The sequence below is a fragment of the Camelus bactrianus genome, chromosome 2, assembly GCF_048773025.1.
Source record: "Camelus bactrianus isolate YW-2024 breed Bactrian camel chromosome 2, ASM4877302v1, whole genome shotgun sequence".
Classification (NCBI taxonomy): domain Eukaryota; kingdom Metazoa; phylum Chordata; class Mammalia; order Artiodactyla; family Camelidae; genus Camelus; species Camelus bactrianus.
This window is the reverse complement of record NC_133540.1, coordinates 88894086-88916121: the sequence shown is the minus strand read 5'-3', so window position 1 is coordinate 88916121 and position 22036 is coordinate 88894086. Positions and strand designations below refer to the sequence as shown.

The following is a 22036-nucleotide window of genomic DNA, read 5'->3' as shown; positions in this document are numbered from 1 at the left end:
CACTCCTCTGCTTAGACGCATCTGCTGCTTCCCTTTACCTACAAATCCCTGATGCTGGAACAAAACACCTCTAAGACCTTGACTCCCACCTATCTCTCCATATCATTTCCTTCCACTCTCCTCCTGCCAGACTCAAAGCAAAAGTAAGCATCTCACTGTGCTCCAAATAAGCATCTTTCAAAATTGGGCACCTTACATACACTATACCTCTCCATTTAGCAAAGCTTTAGTTTATTATCCCTTACACAAACTCCTACCACACCTGAAGACTGTTTAAATATCACCTTCTTTGTGAAATCTTCCATGTGTGAAATCCACACATAGTTACTGTTCAGTCCCCTCTGCTCCCACACTACTGGAACTATCTCACAGTCATTTATCATAACACATCCTATTTTTTTCTGTTTAAGGATCTGATCCCCTAAGTAGACCTTGAGCTTCTTGAAAACACAGCCCAACCAAGGCTTATAACAGGTACACCTCACTGTATTGCATTTCGCTTTACTGCACTTTGAAGATACTATGTTTCTAACATATTAAAGGTTTACAGCAAGCCCCTGTTGAGAAAGTCTATCGGCACCATTTTTCCAACATTTGCTCATTTTGTGTCTCTGTGTTACATGCTGGCAATTCTCCCAATATTTCAAACTTTTTCATTGTTATTATACTTTTAGGGTGACGTGTGATCAGTGATCTTTGGTGTTACTACTGCAAAAATATTATGCTTTACTGAAGGTATAGATGATGATTAGCATTTTTTAGTAATAAAATATTTTTTGATTAATAATATTTAATAAATATTTTTGACATAATACTATTGCATATGTAATACAGTATAGTATAGTGTAAACTCTTGTATATACTGAGAAACCAAAAAATTCGTGTGACTTGCTTAATGTGATACTCACTTTAATATGGTGACCTGGACCTGAACATGCAGTCTCTCCAAAGTATGCCTGCATGTCTTTTTGTGCCTAGCAGCGTGCCAGGAACATGAATGATTATTTCTGCCCCACGTTTCCACGTAAAAGTGCGCGCATGCATGTACTCGTAGACACATATGCACACACACACACACACACATTTCTTGAAGGAAAATGTGAATTCCAACGTCATATACATGGATGTTGTGGAAAAAAGAGAAATTTAGTCTGAACCACCAGCTAGCATCCCCAATCTCTTACCGTCCTGGAATGTGTCGTTAATTGCGATGACAGCCTGGAAGGGTTTGGTCAGTTCGGCCCCTTGTGCTGAGCTGAGGAAAACCACAAACGTCTCCAGCCCTTCAATGACTGGATACTGAGTGTCATCCAGGATTGTCAGGGGACAATGCTAGGAGAGAAATCGGGACGTTAACTGGACTTACTGCAGTGTTCCTCTCACAATACATGTAAATACCGAATCACTGTTACACACCTGAATCTAATATAATGTTGTATGTCTATCATAACTCCATAATTTTTTTTTTAATTTAAAAAAGAGGAAAAATCAAAGCAAATCTTACAGAATGCTCACCACCCAACACCCATTTGCTTTTGGGAGATTAGGACAAAGGTGACAACTTTCCTTTCTTTGGTCGTCTTTAAGTGAATTTTTTAAATCCATAAAGTGATAATCTCTTCATCACGTATTTTAGGTATCTTTCCTAGATACTTGCATCAAACAAGTGCAGTTTCTATCCTGTCATGCTGGATATTAGATGCTGAAAATGGCATTTGGAGAGTTTATAGAAGATCTCTCCAAGTTTGTTCTCTTGTTTGTGTTTTTAAGAAAGGGAAGATGGTAATATTGCAAGGGGAGTTAAGAGTCCTCCAGTGAGTGTGGAGAGCAGACTAGAGACAACACAACAGACCCGTCTGTACGCGCACCTGCTCGGTGACACCTGGCCCAAACTCCACCTTCCTAGAGCTGGGGACGTAGTCAACTCCTGGAGTGGCAGAAGCGGGGTCCGAGGGCCGTGTAGCACACCAGACAGACGTGAAGGTGGAAAGGTCAGTCCCGTGGCGGATCACTGGAATCGTCACTGTGCCTGAATTGAGAGTCATACATTTCAATGGTCAACCTTGAACCAGAAAATGAGTGCAGTTTTCAGAACAAAGTCCTCCCTCCCAGCAGCAGACGCTTTGTCCTGCTAGATTGTCCAGTCCAGCTTCAGTGATGCTCCCGTGCTCCCGCCAAGGAAGGCTGCGCGGTGTTATGGCCCGTCTTTGTACTGACACTAAGGGCAACCAGACCTGAAGGAGGCCTCATGGAGGTGGGTGCTGGAGGGACAGCCCTTGGGGGAAAGTGGTTTTGTGGCTTCATGAGGGAGACTGTCTCCACACTGTGAAAAGAACAATGAACTTAAGAGGGGAGGGTCCACTGAAAAACATCTCAAGCTTATTTAGGGAGAAGAAACTCAGAGAGCAGGGCCTCAGGGATGAGCCAGAAAATAGCCAATTAAGGAAGAACCAGCTTTGGGACTCTATGGGGCCTGGAGCTGAATGTTCCTAATTAAATGTTCCTAACTGGGAAATTGGGTGATTTCCCTATTTTATCCGAGTGGCGCACACGTCATTGCTTAAACCATATGTGCTTATTGCTTATCTTGGGAATGAAGCTCCTCTTCTGGTTGCTGGGACAACATACTTTGTAGGGTCCTAATGATATCCATGTACATTTTTAGTTGTTTTCACAGTGGAGGTCAGAGAAAAGCTACATGACAAGCCCATCAATCACACTTTTCTAGCCAATGAGCTGGGGGATGACAAGCAGTCATAGCTCGGGCTTTGGTGTATGGGAAAGGAAACATGGTATATTAGAAGGCTCTGGGTTCTAATCCCAGCTCTGGCATATGAGCTGATCTTTGATGATTTATTTTATCTCTCTGGGACTCCACTGGCTCTTTGATATAAATGAGAATGAGTGGAATGCACACGGCATGGTGCCTGGCATTCAGCAAGTGCTCAAAAATATTAGTTCCTACTATCCCTCAGAATATCACCTTCGAAGAGGTGAACGGTCTTGAGCAGGTGGCTCAGATCAGCAGACACTCAGCCCAGCTGCTGCCTCTTCCGGATGTATGTCAGAGACTTTGAGATCCTCACGGAGGCAAAAGGGGGAAGAGGACTGGGTAGAAGAAATCTGCCCACTGACTGCCTCAGGCTGTTATGTGAATGAGAAAATTCCATTTGTTAAGACACTGAAACTACGGGATTTATTTGTGTTGGCAGCTAGCAGTACACTAAATCATTTACCTCCATCCTCAACAGATCACATTCCCCTCCTTCATGGGCTGAAATACTTAGCACCACGCCCACCCTCTGGACCACAGAGGTCAGCTAGTGAACTCAAAGCCAGATCCCTCCCTGCTATCAGTAACCAGAGCAGGAAAAGTGGGTGGAACTCTCTAATCTTCACTGCCTTCCCTTCTTGGTCTGGCTGCCTCACATTAACGTGCCTCAGACCGACGATGGTGTCGCTGAGGAACGGCATTCTCCATGTTCTTAAGGGCATTCTCAAAGCTAAGAGGGCACTGTTCAAGAAAGGGATCAGGAGATGGGTGACGGCACCCAGAGATGCTCTCCTTTACCTGCATCCTCGCTGACAGTAAAAGCCGTGTTGCCCAGGCACACAGTGGAGGCATCATTGGGGCCGCTAATGAGCACCTTGGCCGACGCCACCCTTCCGATGCGGGCGTTGTCAGAAGCATCTGTCAGGGCAATCTCAAACTCTTCTTCCTCTTCGTACTCGCTGTCATCAATGAGCATGACGTCGCAGGTGGACATGGTGACACCCGGCCCGAATATCACACGACTCTCAGCAGACATCCCTCTAGATTTAAAATCAGAGCCTGATTCTAGAGCATAGAGGCTACTTCCCATAGCTGACTTAGGGACTGTGTAGCAAATGGCAGATACGATGCTGCTTGAATCCCCTGAAATAAAAATGGCAAGAAAACCAAAGTATTTGAATAAGCACTTCTCACACTTAAAAATCTCTGGTAATTTGACGGGCTTTATTTCCTCTGACATATTCCATCATGATTTCTGCTCAAACCCTGACATGAAACCTTCCTGCTTTGCAGTTTCTTAAGCCTGTGGTATAAACCACTTGAGGATTTAATACACCCCAGATACTTCAGCAAACAACTTGAAATGGATTTCCTGTTCTGTGAATTTTGTGCTTTGTTAATTCACAAGACTCATTGCCCACCATCTAAGACCACAGAGGAGGGAGAGATATGAGACATACTTGGTCCTTTAAGTAGCAAAGTAATTGTGTCCTGAAGGCAGAGCTATGAGCACAGTTCACTGCCTTTCTGAATAAACTTCCACACATTAACTCCCAGGGAGAAACAAGCTTATTTGTTTGTTTGTTTGTTTGTTTGTTTTTAAAGGAAATACCAAATAAAATAAAAGCTGCCTCTCTGTACAAATGACTGTACTCATTAGTGCTGCCACTTCCCTGGGTGACAGCCTGCCTGGGCTCGGCTGGCCGGCCCCGAGCAGTCACGGGGCTTGCTTGTTCTCCATGCTGCATTGCCCTGGGCTAGCGCTCTCTGCAGGGTTTGCTGCACTGACACCTGGTCAGCAGATGCAACAAAGTATCTGACATCATCACTTACAGTCAGGTTGTGGCTTTGAATGGGGATTTAATTTCCACGTGTTTACTTCTCACACACAGTTTATTTCTCATCTGAGCTCTAACTGTGACATTCATATGCGGAAATCTTTAAGCACATTTTCTGTCTTCCAAGAACTAAGACAAGAAGTCAGTTCTTACAAACTGTAACTACCCTCCTGGACCACTAAAGGCTACTAAATGTTCTATGAATTGGGTGATTGACTAAGAATTCCGAGTTCATGAGTCATTAGCAAGGCCAAATATAATCAGTCTTCTGGGTCCATTAAAGAAAAAATAGGAGTGATAACAACTTGAACTAAGAAAAGAAGCCTTCTGATAGTACTAACTATAGGTAGGATGGTTATTGGGGATTCTAGGGATTTAGATGCACATTTTTAATGAACCTAAAGTACTTACACAGGAGTCAATATGGTACATGAGCACGTGGCACATAAAAGGGAATCAATAAATGTTAGCTATTACGATAGCTCCTTGTCACCTTTGGTACCAACAGACCTTTTCTTTCAATAGGTGCAAAGAGAAAGCCAGCGCTCTCGTTGACCCGGTAGGTCTTCTTATCAAACTCTAATGTGGGCTCGTCCTCAGTGTCATTGATAATGACCTTCGCCTGGGTGAGCTCCCCTAACAGGGCGTACGCTGGCATGCTGAGCTCCACGGTGAAACTCTCGACATTCTCAAACACGTCGTCATCATTGATGACGATGGTGCAGGACTTGGTGTCCTCTCGCTCATCAAACTGCACCTGCCACAAAGGAACCGACAAGGAGTTCAGCTGTGCCTCAGAGTCCCCGGCTCCGCTCCCCTAGAGCATCGCGGGAAAAGAGCAGCCAAGTCCGGGGCAGAGCACTGGATGAAATCGCTGGGTCCTCTCGCCCAGCCTTCCTGCTGTATCACCTCTTCCCATTCCCCATCTGTACACTGGGGCTCATTTACTGTGTAGGGACACGGAAGGCAAGGCGGCTCCCACCATGCGTGACTGTAGAAAACGTGTAGGTAACTATTCATATCCTGTCCTATTAACGCACTTAGGACAGCCAGAGCCCTTTGATTGCTCAGCTCCCCTTGTATTTGTGATATTTATTTATCTTTGAACTTGGAGTGTGAAGTTCTGGCCTCAAGTCCTGGTCCTCTTCCAAGCTGGGTTAGGCTACGAGACTTCACACACATCAGATTCCTCATCAGCTACAGAACAATAATAATACTCCTATTTCACACTTACTGGGAGGAGTAAAGCAGACAATGGGTAGTGAAGGCACTAAGCATATTTCAAAGCACCGAGCAAATAAGGATAATAAGACATTATCCTCATTACCATCACCGTATTACTGGTACAATCAAAACTGACATAGGATCTCAGTGTACTGAATAATGGCATTTGAATTCAGCGAAAGTTACATTACGAACAAGCTAGACTGAATTTTGCCTTTCTATTTGACTAAATCCTTTAAGCCATTAAGATGGCTAGATCTATAATGTGAATTAATTTAGCCTGGTACAAAATAGAGAAATTAACTTATATGCATACAATTGTGAACTTACAGGGATTTATTCTAGTTTTACTTTGTCTTAAAAAAATGAGGACAAAACCCTCATATGGAACCAGGGCTTCAGGTTTGCCCAAACTGAAAAGGCAGGCAGTGGGCCCGGACTGCACTTCGTTTAAACAGAGACAGCTAAAACCTGTACAAGGGGTCCCAAACCTCTGGGGACACACAAATCTGAAAAACCCATAATTTCCATCAACAGAAAATTATGATTCCACATCTAATCAATTAATCAAAGTAAGTTTAATTAAGCTCCCTATTTTAAGATGCTCCCAACTAAATGAAACACTCATAGGTCTCCATTTAGGTCTAGGACACACTGCCTTTGTTTTTCCCTGAAAAACACAAGTACAAGCTCTTTCTTCTTATTTTGCTGAAAGATTTCTTAGCTTATCTGATCTTCTCTAATTCCTTATTTAAATTTGTCACAAGAAGACTTGGTCCAGCTGAAATGCCTCAAAGAGAGAGCCTACTTCTCTTTACAGAGATTTATGATGTTGTAAGAATAATGAAACTACTTTGAGTTTAAAACATTTAATAAATACCTAGTAAGTGCCAGGGATTATGTCCTACATAAAAGATGACACACATAGGGCATCCTGCCACAAGGGCGCTTTCTACTTATGTCCTCCTTTCCCTTTTGCTTTCACTTTTATTTTTCATTTACACCCTGGTGCTAATTACCATTGTTGTACCATAGAGAGGTACAAATGTATATGTGTGTACATGTGTGTATGCGTACGTGTGTGTGTACGTGTGTGTGTGTGTGTGTGTGTGTATCTACCCCAGGACCCCTCTCTGCACTCCTACCAACTCATAGGACTGTCCACTGATTGTCTCTAAAGCAACTCACACTCAACACATCCAAAGCAGTGTCAAGGTCACCCCCTCGACAAACCTGCTTCTCTTTGGTGTCCTTTCCCGGTGAGGGGCATCACCACCCATCCCTCCTTTCTGCCCTGCTCTATACTCCACGGCTGCATCCTATCAGTTCTCATCATCTGTTGAATCCACCCACTTGTCTCCACCGTCACATTATAAACGAAGCTCAAGCTCCCATCACCTCTCACCCAGCCTGTTCCCAGAGCTTCCCAGCTGGTCTCCTACTCCCTCCCCTCCCTTCAGGTAGAGGGAAGGGGGAGGAAGGGTCAGGGTACCAAAGGCTGAGCAGTCAACATGCTGCCCTGGAGACTTTTCTTGGTCCTGAGGCAAAATGTAAAGACCAAGAAGCTAGAAGCTCAACAGCAGTTCAAACTTCAGTGGAGATTAGACAGACTGTGAAGAGCAAAGCACTGTGGGAAGGTGACACAGAACAATTACTGGAGGAAGGGTGCCAATGGATAGGGTGGTGGAGTAAAGAAGTGCAAAGGTGTCACAGCCACCGACAAGCATGTCCCAGCCCTGGCTGGGGCCCACTGGGAGCTTCAGGAAGCCGAGGCCCCTGTGCCCACCTACCTGGCCAGCATACTCCACGTAGTCCTGCTGCCCAGGCCGGGAGCTGAGCCTGGAGCCGGAGCTGGCGGTGCCCGGCTCCGTGCGGCACAGGACGATGGCATACTGGTTTAGGTTCCCGGTCCTCTGCACGGTGACGCTGACTGATCCCGCTTTCTCACTGACATTGTAGCTGGAAGCACATAAAAAGGCAGTCTCTGACATTCTGACAGGGCTGTGAAGAATCCATGTGTTTAATGCCTGTCTCTTCTGGTTGGTTATTGGTGTCAGACAGTTCAGAGAAGAGGTAATTTGGTTCCTTTAAGATGTCAGGTTGTGTACATTGAGGGGATGTGTTCACCTGGGGCAGGCCCAGAACCAGGTGACCAAGGAAACTGTGGATGCAGAATGATATCTGCCCCATTTTCAGACAGAGTTGAAAGTCATTCAGAAGATGGACAGCACACAGGAGCTGTGCACTCCATAATTCAGAACACAGGGAAACGACCAGCAATCTCTTCTAAGTGTGGTTAAGTAATTAGAATAGGTTAGTGGGTCCTCCAAGTGTGCGAAGAGTAGAATGGCCTACATCCGGGGCACATGAAGTCAAGTTTGCCTGGTATCCTTTTTCCCCCCAAATTGCAATTTTCATCTGAATTATGAAGTTGTTTTCACTGAAGAGTAAGTCTCTGAAACGTAGACCTAAAGAATTATTTCCCCCACAAAATTCATAATCCTAGTTATAATTTAATCTATAAAATCAGCACTGTGCTTTACCGATTGGCGCCTCTCTGCCTCCTGAACTCCCCCACAGACTACAAAAGCATCCTGAAGAGCTGACTACATTAAGCTATGAGTCTGTCACAAAAGATACGTGATTCTGTGAAGACCAAAGGAGCCAGGGGGAGGATCTGAGCTTGAGAACAGGGAGAGTGTAGACAGAAGGTGAAGACTTCATTATTGTGGGCCAGTGACTATTTTTAGAAACTGAATGCATGTGTTTTCCCCATTGGTTCTGCTGGATTATCTTTTAAACTTAAAGACAGAAGCAAAAATACTTGCAGGAGAAGCAGCAAAGCACAATGGGTAAGACCACTGGGCTTGAATCCTGGTTTTACTGCTTTTTAGCTATGTGACTTCCACTAAGTTACTGAATCTCTTTCTGTCTCTATCGCTTTGTTGTTGTGGCGGCAACAACGGGTCCCATCTCACAGCTGCAAGTGTTAAACAAGATGACGTGCGTCAAGCGCCCAGTGCAGTGCCTGGTTACACGCACTAGGAAGAGTCAAGAGATGCTTGGTGTAATTGTTACTTTTATTACTGTTACCACTGCCATCATCGCCAGATGATTAGTGCTGACCCCCAGAGAGCTCCGTCCTGACTCCCCCTGCTTGCCTGACTCATTCATTTCTCAAGAAGGAACACCAGTAGCACTTGTACCTGGTATGTTTAAAGCTGATGAGGGACCACTGGATATGGAAGATATTGTCGCCGACCACATTGGGTTTGCTGTCTTTCACCAGAAACTGAAAATTATCCATCATCTCATGGCTTTTCTCCTCATGCAGCACGTAACGAATCAACCCCAAGTTCACGTCCTCTGAAGGAAAAAGAGACACTGAATTAACCTGGGGATGTAAAGGCAGCCTCATAGATTCCTACCGACACATCCAGTTTATTCTTCTCATGGGCTACAGACAAAACTCATTTTCCTAAGAACACAAAGGTTAGTAGTCATAAAAAGAAATGTTTCTGCCAGATTTTCAAATAAGATCCGGTACTTCTGTGTAACAAAAGATCTGTTTTTATGTATAGGAAGTACCCAGATGCTGTTGTGAAATGAGAATCCCAGGATCTTGGCAAAAAAGCACTTTAATAAATGTCTGTGGAATGTTAAAGGCAAATCTTAGAGCTGGTAGAGAAAAAGTCTTTGACCCCAACTGCTGTGCATATATATGCTCATACCTGCCCCTACTTCCTTCTAAATAAAGGTTCTTTGGAAGGTATGTGCTACTAAGAAAAGCTGGGATTGGATAAAACAGCCCTTACCCAAGACACAGATAAAATGGGGCTAGGATAAAAAAGAACAAAATAATGCCATTTGCAGCAATATGGATGGACCTAGAGATTGTCATTCTAAGTGAAGTAAGCCAGAAAGAGAAAGAAAAATACCATATGATATCACTAATATGTGGAATCTAAAAAAAAAAAAAAAAAAAAAAAAAGACACTGTGAACTCATCTGCAAAACAGAAACAGTCTCTTAGACGTAGTAAACAATCTTATGGTTACCAGGGAAAAGGAGTGGGAGGGGGTAAATTTGGGGGGTTTGATATTTACAAATGTTAGCCACTATATGTAAAAATAGGTTTTAAAAAGTTTCTTTTGTGTAGCACAGGGAACTATGCTCAATATCTTGTAATAACCTTTAATGGAAAAATATGAAAATGAATATATGTATGTATATGCATGACTGGGACATTGTGCTGTACACCAGAAACCGACACATTATAATTAACTGTATTTCAATAAAAAAATTTTTGCTTTTAAAAATGGGGCTAGGAGAGAACACCAGATTGAGGACAGGGAGAAAAAGGAAACATGGCACATGAACTGTAAGATGCAGCTGTGCCGTGACTGCTCCCAATCGGGTCCATCCTCCAAAGAAGTCTAGAAGACTCTGACAAGCTTGTAAGAAACTAAGATGGTTGGCTTGAGGCAATTTAAAACAGGATACTATTTCTGCTGAGTAATCTACTTGTGTTGAGTTTTTCTTTTGCTGAAGACTTAAAAAAAGTCCATAACCCTTAGAGAAAAAAAATAAACCACACAGGATCACAGATCTTTCATAAAGTCTGGTGGTTGTTTTCATTTTTAAAGAAAAGCCAAGAGTATCATGCGATCCTTTCTTGAAAACTTGGCCAAAACCTAAAGCAATTTGGAAGCTGAGGAAGAATGGTAAAGATAAATTTGGGGGGGGTTCATAATTCAGAGTAATAGGGAAAAAAATCAGGAGAAGTAAAATTCTAAAGTTGAGTGGCTAGAAATTAAAAGATCTGTTTGTTGGTAAATAGGTTAGTTGGGGGCATGTAGCTGGCAGTGGTTGTGAGAAAGACCAGGAAGGAGGGAGAGTGGCGTTAGAATAGACTCCTCCCACTTCTCAGTGCCCCAAGCGCCCACCCTGCGTGAAGGTCACAGCCACTCTGCCAGGCTGCAGCTTGTTCTCCACGTGGCCATGCTTGGGGCCTGCAGTTATCTCATAGACCAGCTGTGGGTTCTCCGTGTCCGGGTCCATGGTCAGCAGTTCCTTCTTGGTGATCAAGTTGGTTGCCTGGAATAGAAACCCATTAAATTTAATTCCTGAGATGGGAATAAAGTGGGAACAAGACCCTCTGACTCAGATTTAATTCAGTTCGACAATGATTTACTGAGTGCATTTACTGCCTGGAAAACTTTGTCAGGATTGAAGAGGGCCTAAGGATGGAAACCATCCCAGCCTCTGCCCTAGATGTGTTCACACTCTACTGGTAAAGAAAAGCTCATGAGCAAAGTAACTGTGGCAAGAGCTATGATGGGAGATACAGAAAGAGTGGTACACACTTTGGGGAGCAGGAGTGATTCATTCCATTCCGACTGCGGGAGGGAGGATTTGATATGGTGGGATTTGAGTTTGGCCTTGAAAGAAGGTTGGAACTTTGAAAGAATGATACAATACAGGGGAGATGGCCACTTTATACCTTACAGGAGTCGATTACAATGCTTGGAACTGAGTCAGGTAAATACATGATATCCCAATATTGCCCAGATGTAGTGACTAACTTTTAATTCACTCATTTATTCACCCAACAAGTATTTAGTGAGAGCAAAGGTTTGAGAGAAAAGAATGCATGGTCAACAGTATTAAATGTTACTAGAGCTAGTAAAATAAGGGCATGTAAGTGATCTTTGGCTTTGGTGAAATCGAGGTCACTGGTGACTTTGATCAGAGTCACTGTGGCAGGGTAAGGGTGGGAGGTGGAACACCAGTTGGAGAGCGTCAAGAAGAGAATGGCTTGGTTCTGAGGATGGAGAAAAATATCAACTAGGTCATGAGAGGAAGCTGTACTAATTTTGTTTCATACATTTAGAAACTCCCAACGAGTTTAGTGGAAATCTATGTCACACCATTGCTACATATACAACCAACCAACCAGCTCCACAGAGATGAGAAAATCCACAACCTGGAGGAAATAGCACACACAAAAGTAAGAAATCAGTTCCCAAACTGAAATGAAGAACTGTGAGTGTCTGGGTGGAGATGGGGATTTAATGCTTGACATGTTAGCAGGTGAGAATTACAGTCTATCTTAACACAACCAAATTGGAAGTTAGAAAAAGGAGAAAGAAATTTCTAAATTTCTAGAATTCCTCTGAGGACACTCACCTACCAAAAAAACTCACTTCCTTTCCATCTATGGCAAATTCCAGATGTTTCCCCAAATCCATCCTCCTCTTCTAGTTAACAACCTTTCAGTGGAGCCCCTCGCTGCCCAGCTAGAGACTTCCAAGCAACGGATGGGGCCAGATGACCAATTTCTTTCCCAAAGAATATGAATGCAAGTGTCACGTTTAAATTCTGTATCACTCGCTTGAAATGAAGTTCCTTGCCCTCCACTTCTCTGTTTTCCTCCTCCCAAGGGCTGGAATATTGATGAATAGCTGAAGAGTTTTTGCTCTGCTGTGAACGGCACCAACCCAGTGATGGCAGAAGAATAGACAGAAGAAATCTGCATCTTTGAATGGTCACGTGGAGCCCTAGACTCCCACTTGCTTCCACCCTTTAAATATGAGGGAAAAACACTTCTATCTTGTTTGAGCTAGTATATGTGGGGCATCCCTTTGTAAGAATATCTTAAACTATAACACAATTCTAACCAAACTCATGGAGCTCAGCAATCTTAGGAAATCAGCTCACTTAGAGAGGGATAAACATGAACTGAACTGGAGTCCTAGTCCTACTGTTATAGACAGGATACAGCCCAAGTCGTGAGTGGTGACTGTGGCAGATGGAAGGGCCTTACCCTGCCATCCATATACTCCAGCCATTGGAGCCCCACGTTGGTAACAATTCGCGGGACGCCATCATCGACTGGGAGGACGTCTACCTGGAACTGCTGAGGGGCTGCTGTCATAACCTGTGATGAAAGCAAAACAGAGAGCTCATCATGCACACATATCTGAGCTATGTCAGGTCTAGGACCCACAAAGCTGGAACCTCTGAAATCTGTTGACGCATCAGAATGGGCAACTGAGCAAGTTTCCATCACTTATCACCACTTGGCATGAGGCTTAAGGGAGAATGCTGACTAAGCAAGAGGGAACAGTACAGGAGAAACCGAGACGCAGGTGGCACTCCCGCTGGGATTTCACCAGTGGTGGAGGTTGGTTGTCGCACACCTTGCCCTTCTTTAGTTGGGGTCAGTATTGCCCTGCGGTGAAGCAACAAACAAAATATTTTCCTTTCAATAACACTTGTTAAAATTTTCATGGTTTTCATCATTAAAATGTTAATGTCAAAGTCTCCAGGTAGGATCCTTCCAGATGTGAACAGACGCTTCATGGGAAGACAGTTTCTTTGTGTGTGTGTGTGTGTGTGTGTGTGTGAATATTTTTTTTTATTGAGTTATAGCCAGTTTACAATGTTGTGTCAATTTCTGGTGTACAGAACAATTTATCAGTCATACATGAATATACATATATTCATTTTCATATTCTTTTTCACTGTGAGCTACTACAAGATTTTGTATATATTTCCCTGTGCTATACAGTATAAACTTGTTCATCTATTCTATAAATACCTGTCAGTATCTACAAATCTCAAACTCCCAGTCTCTCTCCCTTTCTACCCACCTCCCCCCTGGCAGACAGTTTCTTTTTTTAATTTCCTTTTTTTTTTTTTGAGAGAGAGAGAGAACTGTCTGTATGGGGAAGAGGGCAGAAGAAATTCAGAATAAAAGTGTTTGTGGGAATAATGCAAAGAAATTCCAGTTTATAATTTCATTCTCACACAGATACACACACACATACATATTCACAGCAAACACGGGGAGTCTGATGTGATCTCCCCATTTCTGAGTGGATACAAGCTGGCAGACAGCACAGAAAGATGTTGGCTTTTCAACCTTCTACAACATTCCTTCTAGATAATTTCCATTTTCAAAATAACACAGTCCCTCTGGAGACCTGCTGTGACCTTTTATGTTTATCAGAGGGGTGGCCAGCTTGCTGATTCACCCTGAAATCTTTTTTCTCCTCTGAAAGTCAAACTAATCAGAAAGCAGAGAACGGTTTCGGAGAGGGAAAAGGAATGTGATGACCTGCCAGGTGGTGATGCCATGCAGACGCTGAGATGGCAGGGAAATCCCAAGAGCCATCTCACTGACACCTTGGCCAACTGAGAATGACCTTCTCATGGGCTGTTTGTTTCTAAAGTGTACAGGAGGATCTTGCTGCCAGGAAAAGAATCACTCATCATCAAGGTAGGAAAAACACTGCAGGACTGAGAAGCTGACCATTTGGTTATTCTGGAAGTGTACAGTAGGGTGGGAGCACGCTGCCCACTAAAACTGCCTCTGCCGAGTCAGACAGATGTGTGACATGTAGGGGTGCCCGTGGGTCCTCTGTTCACCAGAGGTGCAGTAATTCCCAGGGGAGGGTTACGGTACTGCAAAAAACTTACTAAAAATGATTTAAAATAGTGGAAAGGAAATCCTACAAGTTTCTTTAACACCTGGATATAAAAGGGAGCAATTCTCTTAAGGAAGAGAAGCTTGACAGCTGCACGACCTCAGGAGAAAAGCATCTTCACCTGTTTCATAAGCTGGTCCTAAAATGATGACAATGGTGATGATTACAGCCACAATTTGTCGGATGTTTCCTGTGTTTCCTGTGTAAGGCACTGGGCTAAGTGCTTTGAGTACCTCAGAAGGGTAGATATCATTCCCACTTTACAGATTGGGAAGCTGAGGTTTAGAAGGGTTAAATGATTGACAAAGACACTCAGTAAGTGACAGGGGTAAAATTTAAATCAGTGTCTTTTGGAGGCAAAAGCTGTACTCTTAACCACTGTAACTCTTCGTGAGACTGAGAAACTCTGGCTGGCTCAGGACACAATCTAGAACCATGTGATAGTATTAAAAAACCCAGAAGAAAGAAAAATTAAAGGTGAGTGAAAAGGAAAAGAGAAATAACAGCAGTAATAACAACAATAATTATCACTGTTAAGGACTTTATATGGATTACCTCCTTTGATCCTTAGACTAATTAAAGCCAGTGGTTGTTACTGCGCCCATTTTACAGCTAAAAAGCTGAGGCTTAAAGAAATTAAGCAATTTGCCCAAGGCCAATTAGTATGCGACAGAATAAAAACTCAAACAATGTTTTCCTTGGCCTAAAAATGCCCTGCTCTTTCTTGGACATAAATTGCAGTAATAGTTTCTTACTACAGTATCCCAAGGCAAAAGGAATAAAAGCAAAAATAAACAAATAGGACCTAATTAGACTTATAAGCTTTTGCACAGCAAAGGAAACCATAAAGAAAATGAAAAGACAGCCTACAACCTACAGAAAAAATATCTGCAAATCATGCAACTGATAATGACTTAATTTCCAAGATATACATACAGCTCACGCAACTCAAAATAAAAAAAATAAGCAACCCAATCAAAAAATCGGCAGAAGACCTAAATAGACATTTCTCCAAAGAAGACATACAGATGGCCAACAGGCACATTGAAAGATGCTCAATGTCACTAATTATTAGAGAAATGTAAATCAAAACTACAACGAGGTCTCACCTCACACTGGTCAGAATCGCCATCATCAAAAAGTCTACAAATAATAAATGCTGGAGAGGCTGTGGAAAAAAGGAAACCCTCCTACATTGTTGGTAAAGCAGTCTGGAGGTTCCTTAAAAAACTAAAAATAGAATTACCACATGATCCAGCAACCCCACTCCTGGGTATATATCCAGAAAAGACAAAAATTCTAATTCAAAAAGATAAACACACCCCAATGTTCATAGCAGCACTAACTCACAATAACCAAGACACAGAAGCAACATAAATGTCCATTGACAGATGGCTGGATAAAGAAGATGTGGTATATATGTATATATATGTGTATATATATATACACATACACACACACACACACACACACAAAATGGAATATTACTCAGCCATAAAATGAATAAAATATTGCCATTTGTAGGAACATGGATGGATCTAGAGATTATCATACCAAGTGAATTAAGTCAGGCAGAGAAATACAAATATTATGATATCAGATATATGAGGAATCTAAAAAAAATAATACAAATCAACTTACAAAACAGAAACAAACTCACAGACATAGAAAACAAACTTATAGGGGAGCGGGGGTTGGGGAGGGATAAATTAGGAGTATGGGACTAATAGATACACAACACTATATATAAAATAAACAACAAGGATTTACTGTATAGCACAGAAAACTGTATTCCATATCTTGTAATTACCTATAATGGAAAAGACTCTGAAGCTGTATACCTGAAACTAACACAATATTATAAATCAACTACAGTTTAATTAAAAAAAGACAAAAAATCAGTGCCATGTTCTGCATCTGGACAGCCTCTGGCATGCCTCTGGCATGCCTTGCTGTGCCTCCCACCCCTTTGTCTTTGCCCGTCACCTTCTTTCCTCCTTCCTCAATAATAAAGAAGTGATTTGTCCCGTCAGCAACAGTGAAGGTGAAGCGGTCTTTGAGAGAGTTGCTGCCGTCATGGCTGTAGCGGACTCGGTTCTGGTAGACGTCCTCCATGGTGAAGGTGGAGCTGGGCTGGAAGGGCAGCCTGTTGGTGGCTCGCTCGATGGTGCCATGGCGTGGGGGCTGCACAACCATGAATGTGACAGACTTGGCCTGTCAAGGAGGCAAAAAGCAAGAGGAGAAGGGAACTGTACAACAGAAGTCGGAGGTGTGAGTGATGGTCAACAGGTGATCAAGGGTAGCCAAACCTAAAGACATCTATAAAAGGAGGATTGCACCTTCTTTATAGATGCTGAAAATAAAGCTAAGGAGAGAAATTATATTGGTTACTACAACTGAACTTATATCCTAGTGTCTTCTGTTTTAAGACTAAGACATTTAAATTTGCCCTTTAAGGGTCATAGGGGAAAACCTAGATTTTTAACCTCTAGGATGGCAAGAACTAGGCCTTTTAAAATTACTCCTTTCTTTTTCATCCATCCTACCCCTCCACACACATTTTTCCAAAACTCATATATATAGAAGCCCATATACATTAGAACAGAAGCTAATTTCCCATTTCTAATGGCTGCTTCTAGGGTGACATGCAGAAGGAAAAATAAAGAGGTAGAAAACTCTGCTCAGGATTCTCCAATGATTTCCCACCAACTTGGAAAAACATGCCGAGACCTGAGCTGGGCCAATGAGGCCCCTGTGACCTGGTCCCAGGGCTCCTCTCTGGTCTCATTCTTCTCTTCTCCTGCTTGGCCTCTGGGTTGCATCTCAAATGTTCCAAGCACACCTGACCACAGGGCCTTTGCCCTTCTGATTCTTGTGCCTGGAGAGCGATTCTCCCAGGGAACTGCACGCCTTGCTCTTCCACTTCCTTTCTCTGCTGTGACATCAGCTCCTCAGGGAAGCCTTCCCTGACCACTCTGTCTGAAACAGCACACCCGTCAGTCTCTGTCTCCTTTATCTCACTTATTTTTACTCTTAGCACTTAGCACATCTGACATGACATTCTATGTTCTTTCTTTTTGTCTTGTCTGTCCCCCTAACCGAAGGTTGTAAACTCCCTCAGGCTGGAACTTTGATCCGTTTTGTTCACAGCGCTGTATTTAGCATCCAGAGCAGAACCTGGCACTTAGTAGGTAATAAATATTTGCTAAAAGAGTGAATAAATAAATGAATGCATGTTGGCACAGGGAAGGGTATATACATAGAACTAAGTAGTAAGTGTGCAGTCCTTTTTTAATGGGAGCTAAATCATGTCAGAATGTTAGATACTTTAATCTGAAAGCAGTATGCGAGTAAGAGTTTGGTCTCCACATGCCCTGTTTTACAGTATGAAGCCTAGTTGTTTAAGAATGATTAAATTGCAATAATTAGTTGTCAACCAGTGAGGTCTGGAAGAAGGAGGTAAAAGTGTATAGGTGGAGAAAACGCTTGTTCACTAATAGGGACTAATAAAAACACTGGAGAAAATGTCATCTGCCTAATTTGCTATGGATCATGACACAAATCAGCATATTACAATGACTGTTACACATAATCATGGGAAAGGATAAATGTATTGAGGGTTTCAGAAAGGGTTTAAAAACAACTTGATTTCAAATGTATTAGTTTCTCTAATTAGTTTCCAGAAGGCCACAGTGTGTTCTGGGTTTAATCCTTCAAGGATGCTCACCGTAGCCTTACCACTCCACCCTACCTTGGGATGCACAGTCACAAAGCAAAGATGCCACCAGATCAGCCTCTCATTCAGCCAGAGAGCTGGGGGAGCGCTCTCACCTCTGTGTCCGCATCCACCGCCTTGAGCTCAAACTCTGTGATGGTCTTCCTCACACCCTCCTGGACCCGCATCCCCAAGTTTTGTACAACGGGCAGCGAGTCATCCACAGGGCGAAGAGTCATGTGGAAAGTCTGAGTCACCTACGTGGGAAAAGTGCAGGTGGGTCACCTGTCCCAAGCACCCACCCAAGCAGGAGGCAGGCGCTCTCTCTCTGGCCTTCCATGCATCCTGGCATGGCTGACTGACCCAGAACCTGGAAGTGAGCTCTCTTCAGCAAGATAGAGTTCTCTTTGCCTCTGCCTTTGGCTGAGGGCAGAGGAGAATGAAGCTGTCACAGCACTGGTGGCTCTCCCACTCCAGTCAAAGAAGACTGCCTGAATCAATACCCAGGAGGGAGGGAACTGAACTCCTCACCCACCTCATTGACTCCATCAGAGAGCGTAAAGCTGAAGGCATCTGAATGCTCCTCCGTCTCACTAGAGTGGACATACTGAACATTTCCTGAAGTGAGGTCAGCTTGAGAAAAGGAGCTAATCTGGATGCCTGGCAAAAGAAGAAAGAAGCAGAGAAAGGGTGTTGCACTGCCAGCCATACCTCGCAGGTGAGGGAAATGTCACACTCTCACCAGACAGAGTTCTTCGTATTTGTCTTAAAGCATTTATGTGTGGCCCCCTAAGACCTAGTGTTAGAGTTGTTCGTGTTTTTTCCCCTGCAACAGCATATGCTCTGTGGGAGCACATGTTAACTACCTAGGCTTCGACTATGCGCCAGGGCAAACACAGGTGCTCGATAAGTGTTAGTCTCCTTTCTCTTGGGGTTTCTGTATGCAGGTCAAAGCTGTGAAAGGTAGAGCCACTGCCTTATTCTCTAAACTCCTCAATCTTAAAGTTTTATATTCCCCCATCACCTCGTGGTCCTTTCTGAAAACCTGCCCTAACTTTTAATATTGTGTGATGGCTTAGTATCTGAACACTGGAGTCATAGGGCCTGGCTACACATAGCCTTGTTTCTGTGATTAGTGAGCCATCCCTGTTGCCCATAACTCCCTTGGATATTCTTCAAGGTCCCTTTCACTCTCAGGTCTGTGATCAGCATATACTTCTCACGGACCACTCTGGCCAGGCTGGCAGTCACAAAACTTACTGCATGACTTTGGGGTTTGAGCAATCATTCTTTCTCAACTCTAAAATGACCTACAAAACCAGTATCTTTTAAAAACACAATATAGAGAAAATAGGTTAATTTTTTTTTCAGAGTCGTTTTAAAAGTAAAAAAAAAAAAAAAAAACTTAAGTAATTCCCAGAAATGAATAGTATCTCCCCTTTTCAAATGGCCAACGACATTTAGCAAAACAGCCCAGAATTCTTGCTTCTATTTGAGGGCTTCTGGGGCCCATCCTCTGGTGCCAACCAGGACTGAAGCAAAATCACATCTTTTAGTCTCTCAGCACAAATTCCTTCTTTTTGATTCTGGGTGTTACAGTATTAATCTGTTTAATCTAGTTCTTTGGTTTGGTCCTGAAATTCATTTGCTGCTTCTGGAATTTATTGTTTGTCATTGTTAATCCTGGCAAAAACAGCCTTTCCTGTAAAAAAAGAAAACAAAAAAAAAAAAACCCAAAGAGATTCTACTCTGACTATTTTACATTTAACTGTGACATCAGTATCACTGCTTCATCTTTTTTTTAAAAAATCCCATCAACCAGCATGGCTTACATTTGCATCTCTCTTTATCATCTGAAATCTGTCACCCAGATAGATTGGCCTCCTGAATATTGGGGCATTAATTTTTTGATGAGGCATTTTATATTTCTGTGCTTACTGCATCAGCTCTCGACAGGCAAAAAAATGTAGCGCCCTGTCTTATAGCTTTGTCTTGTGGTTCTGGACAGAAATCCATACCATTCTTTAAAAATTTAATAACTTCAGACTGGCTGTAGCTGAGAAATTTAAATCTCTTCCCCTGCTGCGAATCCATTCTCACAGCTCATGGGAAAATAACTTGTGTGGATTCTCACAATCAACTGGTCACCAAATTCAGTGTTCCCTTGGTAAGACTTGAAGACTGATTAAGAAAGGTGATGGATTTCCCTTCCTCTTAGGAAGGAAGTGCTGAGATTTATTTATTTATTTAACATTCTTTATTGAGAGGAAATTGACATATAATAAATTACACATATTTAAGGTGTACAATTTCATAAGCTTTGTCACATCCATGAAACTACCACCTTAATCAAAATAGGGAACATATCCATCACCTGAAAGTTTCCAGCTGACACTCTGCAATCCTTTCATCCTTCCCTTTCCTGCCCCCTCCCCATCCCAAAGAAGCATATAAATTGCTCTCTGTCATTATAGATTAGTTGGCATTTTCTCTATTTTTTATAAATAGAATCATACAGGAGATGTTATTTTATGCATGGTTTCTTACATTTAGTGTAACTGTTTTGGATTCATCCATATTGTGGCATGTGTCAATAGTTCATCCCCTTTTTTCCTTACTAATGGAGTAGTATTCCATTGAATGGATATATCATAGACAGTTTATCCACCCACCAGTTCATGAACATTTAGGTTATTTCCAATTTGGGGCTATTACAAATAAAGCTGCTATGATCATGCCTGCACAAGTCTTTGTATGAACGTAAGTTTTCATTTTTCTTGGGTAAATCTCTAAGAGTGGGATGGTGGGAATGTATGTCTGGAGCATATGGAATGCTTAACTTTTCAGGAAACTGCCAATATCTTCCAACATGGTAGCACCACTTTGCATCCCCACTAGCAGTGCATGAGAGCTCCAGGCTTGATCTCAGTGTGTCTTTCTCCATTCAGTTTAGCAAACATTGAGCACTTACCATGTGCAGAATTGTTTCAGGCTTGCTTATATATATTGTTTTCTCTTAACAACTCTGGGAGGTCAAGGTTGATATATTACCTCTATTTTTTCACATTATGATACTAATAAAATCAGAAAATAAATCTGACCTATCTGAGGTCACACATAAGACGGCAGAGTCGCTGGGGCTGGAACTCTGATTGTCTATGTCCAAAGTGTATGCCTGCTAGGGGTACTTTTTGTAAAATTTATCTAGCCTTTTGGGCTAGACTAGGAGCCTCTTGGAGTTCACCCTTAATCCGTTAATTTTTTTTTCCATATAAAAGCAATACATGTCTATTCAGAAAATGTGAAAAACACAGAAAAGTAATAAAGAATCACAAAGGCCACTCAGATCTATCACTGAAATATCATCATTTTACTTTTAGATACTTTTTTGGCTGTGCCCATTTTCTTGTCTGAAATGTTGATTTTGGTGGGGTATTTAATATCATTTACATAATATCCATAATTAAGCACCAGAGGGTCACAAGCTATATTAGAAGGTAAGCCTCAAGAGGACAAGAATTTTTGTTGTTTCTTCACTAATATGCACCTAGAATAGTGCCTGGCACATAGTAGGTTCTCAAAACACATTTGGAAAATGAATTTAGTTCATCCACTACAATGACTATCTAACAGGTCTTACTAAGTACAGACTTTCAATCTCTATACACTTTTTAAAAATATTTAGTTGTTTCCATCCCCATCTCCAAAAAAAAAAAAGTTTAGTTGTTGCTAATTGGGTATTGGAAGCCTTCAGCTGTTCACTCACCAGTAGCATGGTGCTCCTAGTAACATATTGTCCCTACTGGCTGTCACAGCAGGTTGTTACTGTTCGAAACATCTTGAAGGCTTTTTAATTCCGTCCAAGGTGTTTTCAGTCACCAACCTGCTGGCTAAACTATGTATCTGGCAGTATTACGGAGACCCACATTAACCCTGTCAGTTTTTCCAATTCCCCCAGAGAGCCAGCATGTTAGAGAAGGTTCGGTCCAGGTCAG

General features: G+C 42.5%; 1 protein-coding gene across 4 annotated transcripts in view; it reads right to left on the bottom strand.

Annotated features, from left to right (window-relative positions):
• FRAS1 (Fraser extracellular matrix complex subunit 1) overlaps nucleotides 1–22036 on the bottom strand; it is a 409376-nt gene that overhangs the window by 44491 nt on the left and 342849 nt on the right. For 2 of the 4 annotated variants that reach the window (XR_012500261.1, XM_074345849.1), the window contains exons 48-58: nucleotides 18577–18701; nucleotides 18158–18298; nucleotides 16313–16540; nucleotides 12661–12774; nucleotides 10781–10931; nucleotides 9042–9201; nucleotides 7626–7794; nucleotides 5122–5368; nucleotides 3572–3916; nucleotides 1869–2029; nucleotides 1185–1332 (exon numbers count right to left, since the gene is read on the bottom strand). Coding sequence is in view for 2 of the 4 variants with exons in the window: in XM_074345849.1 (XP_074201950.1) it covers nucleotides 1185–1332; nucleotides 1869–2029; nucleotides 3572–3916; nucleotides 5122–5368; nucleotides 7626–7794; nucleotides 9042–9201; nucleotides 10781–10931; nucleotides 12661–12774; nucleotides 16313–16540; nucleotides 18158–18298; nucleotides 18577–18701 (1989 nt within the window). In the remaining 2 variants the exon portion in view is untranslated. Of the gene's footprint in view, nucleotides 1–1184; nucleotides 1333–1868; nucleotides 2030–3571; nucleotides 3917–5121; nucleotides 5369–7625; nucleotides 7795–9041; nucleotides 9202–10780; nucleotides 10932–12660; nucleotides 12775–16312; nucleotides 16541–18157; nucleotides 18299–18576; nucleotides 18702–22036 lie in introns of those variants that run through there. The other 2 variants (XM_074345854.1, XR_012500267.1) reach the window with 2 other exon arrangements.